The 6511-nt window shown below is 48.5% G+C and overlaps 1 protein-coding gene across 4 annotated transcripts; it reads right to left on the reverse strand.

Annotated features, from left to right (window-relative positions):
• Positions 1–819: 819 nt before the first annotated feature.
• LOC119286229 (type I inositol polyphosphate 5-phosphatase 10-like) lies at positions 820–6025 on the reverse strand. Of its 4 annotated transcripts, none has more exons than XM_037565599.1 (7): positions 5673–6025; positions 3875–3993; positions 3712–3793; positions 3334–3472; positions 3100–3204; positions 1690–2532; positions 820–1606 (listed from the first exon to the last, which is right to left on the reverse strand). In XM_037565599.1, the coding sequence occupies exons 2-7, from the start codon at positions 3902–3904 to the stop codon at positions 1123–1125; spliced, it is 1683 nt and encodes a 560-aa protein (XP_037421496.1). In that variant the 5' UTR covers positions 3905–3993; positions 5673–6025; the 3' UTR covers positions 820–1122. The 4 variants fall into 4 exon arrangements, with proteins under 4 accessions (XP_037421496.1, XP_037421497.1, XP_037421498.1 ...); XM_037565600.1 differs by lacking the exon at positions 5673–6025 and adding an exon at positions 5535–5642; XM_037565601.1 differs by lacking the exon at positions 5673–6025 and adding an exon at positions 4690–5521.
• Positions 6026–6511: the final 486 nt, after the last annotated feature.

The following is a 6511-nucleotide window of genomic DNA, read 5'->3' on the forward strand; positions in this document are numbered from 1 at the left end:
AATATCCTCTGCTGAAGTTCATCATACCAAGGGGAAGGTTGTAAACCCTAACCCAAATTGGGATATTGTCATGGGCATAATCCTCTGGCCTCTTACTCGGCACGTAGTCCTCCACCGCCATAATTTCTTTGTCAAACATCCATAGTCCATCTTCAATCGCCTTCCGCTTACCCGACTCCTGGTGAAACGTGATAAGGAATTGATTCGCTCCAATCTCCTTGCAGTCAATTCCCTTGACCGGGCACCAAACCCTGCCTAGAGAGAGGCAGATCGCATCTGGGTGCGCTAATCTCTCGGACATGACCTTACCCACCGCCTGCATCATCGACTCCTTCCCGCTCTCCCTGGATGACAGCCGCACCTTGACACCCTTCCTCTCTTCCTCCGAAAGTTGCAGGCCCTTCAGCAACCCCGCGACTCCTTCCACCGCCATGGCTCCGCTCCCCTTACCGCCCCAACCCCGCCTAGGAACAGGTGTTTTACGACCGCGCGCCCTAGGGAAACACGCAGAAGGTTTTGGTGGAAGGTTTGAGGATCAGGTGAGGCGCATATCACAGGGACGAGGAACCCCGATGGGACTAGACGGTGGCGGAGCGAAGAGAACCCTAGGCACCGATCGCGATCGCCCTCGGGATCGCCTCCGGAATTTCCAGACAAAAACGCCAACCGTCACCAGAGCGGGACGGACTCGCAGTGGTTTTTCTCTAAAAGTCAGTTTTAAAACAGAACAATTCCAAACTTGGGCAATTGATGCATCCCGTTGTTGACAAATGGAAAATTGATCCCAGAATTGGGTTTTAAGAGAATAGTTTCCCAAAATTAGGGTTTTCTTGTATAATAATTAATATATGAAATTGTTTTCTGTAAACTAGTTACACACATTCAGTTCAGAGATGCAGATTAGAGCTGAGGGATTTAGTCTAACATTTGGTGTCAGAGAGAGCGATTTGGTTTCTATAGCATTTGGTGTCAGAACTGAATCTTGAAAGCACAAAGAAACAACAGCGGTTCACGCATCAGTACGCGCCGAGCTATCTCCTAGATTATCAGTGGCGTACGCAACGAGATGCGATGCGATGAGCTTCTTGGCACCAACTTGCGCAAATTGATGCCCGATTCTAGCTACGGTTGCCGAGGTAGGAGGAGCTCCTCCGCTCCGACCTTCATGCTGGCCGTTGCCGCGACGAGCTTCACCATCTTGGCCGTGCCGTCGAGGACGGCGATCTCGACGATGAATGCGCCGCACACGGGGCGGTGGTCGGAGAACTTGGACTCCCCGCGGACGTACGCCACCTGCACGATCCCGTCGCCGCGCCAAAGGATCCGGTCGCACCACGCCGGCGTCCTCCGCTTCGTCTTCTTCTTCGACGCCGCGCCGTCGTCGTCCTCGCCGACGTAGTAGCTGTCGGAGTTCCACGAGTACTTGTACGTCGGCGCGAAGGTGATGACGCCCTCGCTCCACCCGCGGAACACCCCGCCCTCCCTCTCCGTCTTGAGCTGATCCTTCTCGAACAGCGCCGCCCAGTCGCCGGCATCCACCAGCTTCTTCGCCTCCGCGTAGCTCAGCGCGATCCGGTAATTCAGGTCGCCGAGCCAGATCACGCGACTGCACAAACCGAATTTGCTCGAGATTAATGGCAGAATCGGATGCAAGAATCGAATCACTGGTGATGAGAGACTGTGACGTACTCGTGGTCCAGGATTCGTTCCGGGATGCGGCGGCCGGAGCGCTTGCAGACGCGGCGGAACTGGGTGTTCTTGAGGATCTCGACGACGTCGGAGTTGCGGCGGAGCTCGTCGCCGTCCTTCTCACCAGAGGCGAGGTGGCTGCACACGAAGCACAGGGACGTCTGGTGCAGCGACATGCTCACGGAGATGCACCCTTTGTTGCCAAGGCGGCCCATGATGCCGCGGCCGACGCAGCTGAGCCGGACGTGGCCGATGTGCGCCACCAGCTCCCGCCGCGCCCACACCGTTGCGAAGAGACCCACCATCTGCTTGCACGCCACCAGGCAGTACCTCCTCTGCAGGTTCGCCGCCGCCGGCCGGAGCAACAGCGTGGCGTCGGACGCCATGGACGATGCCTCCCCACCGCCGTCCACGACGACGTCCATGTCCTCCTCGTCTGACGTCGTCGTGTCGCCCTCGACAGCATACCGGCGCCGGTTTTTGCTGCTGCCACAGCGCATCATCAGGCAGGACGACGACGATTTGGAGTACGGCCGGCGCCGGGGCGGCCTCTCCGCGGGGCAAGTGCACGACTTGAGCCGGCGGCCGCGGGTGATGGCGGCGCGGCGAACCTCTCTGGGGGAGGACCCGTTCTTGTGAAACAGCGATGGGTCGAGCGGGCTGGAGCTCGCCGTGTGGAGTGCCGAAGCGGGAGAGGCGGACTGGCTGAAGGACCGGCTAGCCGGCGGCGACGACGAAGTCCGGTTGAGCGCCTGGTTGATGAGCGCGAGCCATCTCGACGCCGGCTCGTTGTCCTCGATCACAAGCACGTTCCCGGCGTTGAGAGGGACGACCTCTTGGAATCTGCATCACCATTGCAGCATATTAAGCTTTCGGGTAACTGAGATTAACTGCACTTGATACTGATGGTACTACTAAAGCAATCTTGCCATGTATCCGGTGCAAATTCTGTGAAACTGAAACTTCAAAATTCTTGAAACAAAATCTATGAAATTGGTTCTTCTCATTTCTCAGAATATTTCACATTTTCCATTGTTTAAAACTTTAAATGTGTCTACTTGTTATCTGAAATTTGTGAAGCAAAAAATTCAGAGGCAGCAACTGGTGTTGTTAGTTGAAACATTGCTTTCAGAAGAATAGGACCTTTCAAGCAAAAGAACCCCACAAGAAAACATGCCAATAATTTGCATAATACACACAGTTCAACAACAGGAGATGTGATGAAATTGTTTGTGGTGCAGAGGAACTGAAAGTGGCAATGTCTTCGTCTACGCAAACACGCAGAGCTCGTGTGTGTGTTAATGAATTGACAATGATGTGGCCCTAAATCAAAGCTGTCCAAGTCCGATGCTGTTCTCCATCTGACAAGAGATAGAAGATTGTGCAAAATTATGATATCTTGTAACATACCCTAGAACATAAATATCTGAATGGTCATCAGAAGGCAGCAAGTCATTCAGATTCAGCTCCATATCTGGAGTCTTTCCGGCGACGTTCCATGTTGCTGCAAATACCCTGTGAAACACAGACCACCGAAGGAGGAAAACTATCTGAATTTGATCGATCACGCATAAATACTAACTTATTTGCGGCGTGAAGTGTGCTAATTGCTTAAACTTGGTATATAAAAACTCGTGAGTGTACCTAAAAGACTCAATATGCGTGCTGGTTGATGCAGGAGAACTGAAATTGCTGAATTTCAGGCTTGTACTTTTGAAGAAGGATGAAGATGATGCTGACGGCGAAGCCACGGGTGAGTGATCTGGTCTCTCTTTCAAATCAACTGAAAAAAAATGCAAACACCGAATTACTTTAGCACCTTCACACAAAATTAGCATTTTGGATTGTTTTTTAGTCTTAACCAAATATGAACTTTGCATGATAACCATGCCCCAGGTCAGGCTTCAACTTTCCACATCACACATGGGAATGGGTTGTTCTTATCATGAATTACAGAAGAGAGAAACACGGTGACTTTGCTTCATCAAAAAATGTAATAATGTTCTAAACTTGAGAACCTACCTGTAGTGTTCATAGAGAGCTCAGCACCGTGTCTCGATGAAGAATTCCTACCCTTCATAGTAGGAGTCCTTCCAAAGGGAGACTGAAGAAGGAGAAGAACTAAATCGAGTGATAATTATCTGGTTTGATGGAACTTGCAGCAAGGGATGAGAATAGACGTTACCTTCTTCCTCCTGTTGGTTTTCTGGTCCATTTTCTGAGCCCAGCTTCTTCTTCCAGCATCAAATGAATGGCTCTTGTGCCAAAGCAATTACTTAGCAGCTAGGAGACCTAATCTAATTCCTGAAAAAGTGTTCCAAGAATAAGTCAGGCAGATGGAAGTTTCCTTATTTCCATGGTGAAAACAATCCAAGGCTTGTTGTTCTGAAACACAGCCACCAAAAGTTCTTCAAAGCCAAACTAAGAAACAGGACAAGCAACAACTGTCCAGGAGTATACTATTTAAATAGGACCAACCTATCAGAAAAGAAAGGAACAACCGAGGACTGATTTCAGAAAGGAAAACCCATTCCCTCAAATACGAAATATATTGGTAATTATTTGAGCATTCATAGACAAAACACCAAATGGAACAATCATACAAAATTGGTGTCGCGGTCGCGCAGACGATAGCAAAGCATGTGTGCCCCACTTATAAGAAGGAAGAATCTATACCTTGAAAGAAAGAAAGATGTTTATTTGAATAAAAATAAAAAAATAGGTGTCCTAGTCTTCTTTGATGCAATCAATTCAATGGATTAGTAGAAGTTGACCTGAAAAAACTTTAAAGCAGCCATTGGAAGTTCCAACTGGGGTGATGCTAGTGCTGCTGCCACGGTCACGGCACAAAAACAAGAAGTTTCAGAAAATTTCAACAAACCAATGATAACGAAAGGAAACCGCAGAAAGTAAACTCCTCAAAACAATGTGATATGGACATGACATGACTACCCGTGGAAATCACATTTGTTAGCACACTAGCAAGCATATTGTACCAACCTGCATCCTAATTCCTCGCAAGAACTAAACCACCGTTGCAAAGAAGCTCCGATCATATAGTTGGAGTTGCAACCAAGCGTATGAAGCGAAAAAGCCTAGCTACAAGTGGAAAAAGAATTCCTTGAGACAAGATATCGCCTTTTTTCGTTCGAGAAAAGGGAAGTGTGTGTGCGTGCAATAGATCTTGTAAATTATGTTGGCAAGCTCAAGGTATAGAAGGCGATGGAGTTTGACCAGCCTTTTCCAAATAATTGTGAAAAGTTCCAAATTGAATAGACTAACCAGCTCAAACCAAAGCTGTCATGAAACAGCATAGAGCTGTGTTTAACAGCTCTTTGGAGCCATCCAGCAAGTGGTAAGGTGAGGCAGGCTCTAGGAACTGTAATAAACATAAAAATTGGAACTTTTGAGAAAAAAAAAATGATATACAAGTGTACAACAGGAACAAACAAACGAGGCTGCACTTTTTATTTGGTGTAATTGTCTGTCCAATTACACGCCAAAACCAAGAAGTGGGGGAGGAGACCACACTGATTCCCCGAGGCGGCCGTTTTGGCCTTGGAAGCGTCCAAAGCAGAGGGTGGTCGATCGATGCCCCCAAGAGAACATAGACCATAGTAAAGTATTCATAGAAAAATGGGTGAATTGCAGCATGCAGGAAGAGTTCAAAATGACAAGCGCGGATACCAAACCACAATTACTAATGATCAAGTTCGATTCTCCATGGGATACAGCAGGAGTATAGATGAGAACCGGATCAACATCACGGGACAAATCATACAAATCAAACAGAAGAAAAGAGGGAGAGGCTAGCCATGGCGGAGGAGGAAGAAAAGAGGAGAAACCTTGGTGAATGAATGAACGGCGATGACTCTCGTTCCATGGAATGGAATGGAATGGAAGCGCGCGGCGGGAGAGATGCCAAATGGACGCGGCCTAATAATACTACTAGCTAGTAGGAGAAAGAGCAGGAGAAAACGTACGTTACTATTTTTGCGACGCGGTGGTGGCAGTCTGAGAAACCGCCGGCCGGCTGCCCGGCTGTGCGTCACCGGTGCGTCCTTCTCGTGGTTGCCTTTGCCTGAGGCTGCCGGCGCAGACGAGCGGTTGACGAGGAAGGGGAGGAAATGGTGGGGGAGTGGGGGGACGTGGAGGTTGGTCAGGTCAGATGAGGTCAAACCCAAACGGAGCCGTGGGAGGAAGAAGGGGGGCATTCCCTGTTACCCGCGCCGCGCGCGTCGCCTTTTCCCCATGTTTCTGGAGGTGGAGGAGTAATTTGTCGCCGCGCGTCTTCTCTTCTCTTCTCGGTTCCGTTCCACCGTAAAAATTGGCAAATTTTAGGTGTGGTCAGACACCAGATCTTGTTACTACCTTTTTTCTTTGCGGGAAAGATCTTGTTAGTACTACAAAGACTTGTACTCCAAACGTACTAGTAGTGTTTGGTCTTACGTATTATCGTGGTGTAGCTGTAGATGCATGTTCAAGACAGAGTCAAACATTCTCAGACCATTTTGGCCTCTTCTTTTTTGGGCGAATAGTCAAAATCACATGACTGTTTTTACACGTTCTTGGTTCAGAAAACCCCTAGTCTAACCTGTGTTCCATCTAGTACTAGGGCCGGAATTTCATAGAAATTCTAGAGGATAGAATTCTCATACGATTTTTCCCTTAAGAGCCATTTGGTTCATAGAATGGATTCCTATTCCTATATAGGATTGGTTCCATCCTCCACATTTCATAGGAAAATAAAAATGAGCCTAAACTTAATGAAAAAAGTCATTTGGTGTGAACCAAATGACATCTCGTTTCCTATTCCTACTCA

The sequence above is a fragment of the Triticum dicoccoides genome, chromosome 4A (genome assembly GCF_002162155.2).
Source record: "Triticum dicoccoides isolate Atlit2015 ecotype Zavitan chromosome 4A, WEW_v2.0, whole genome shotgun sequence".
NCBI classification, from domain to species: domain Eukaryota; kingdom Viridiplantae; phylum Streptophyta; class Magnoliopsida; order Poales; family Poaceae; genus Triticum; species Triticum dicoccoides.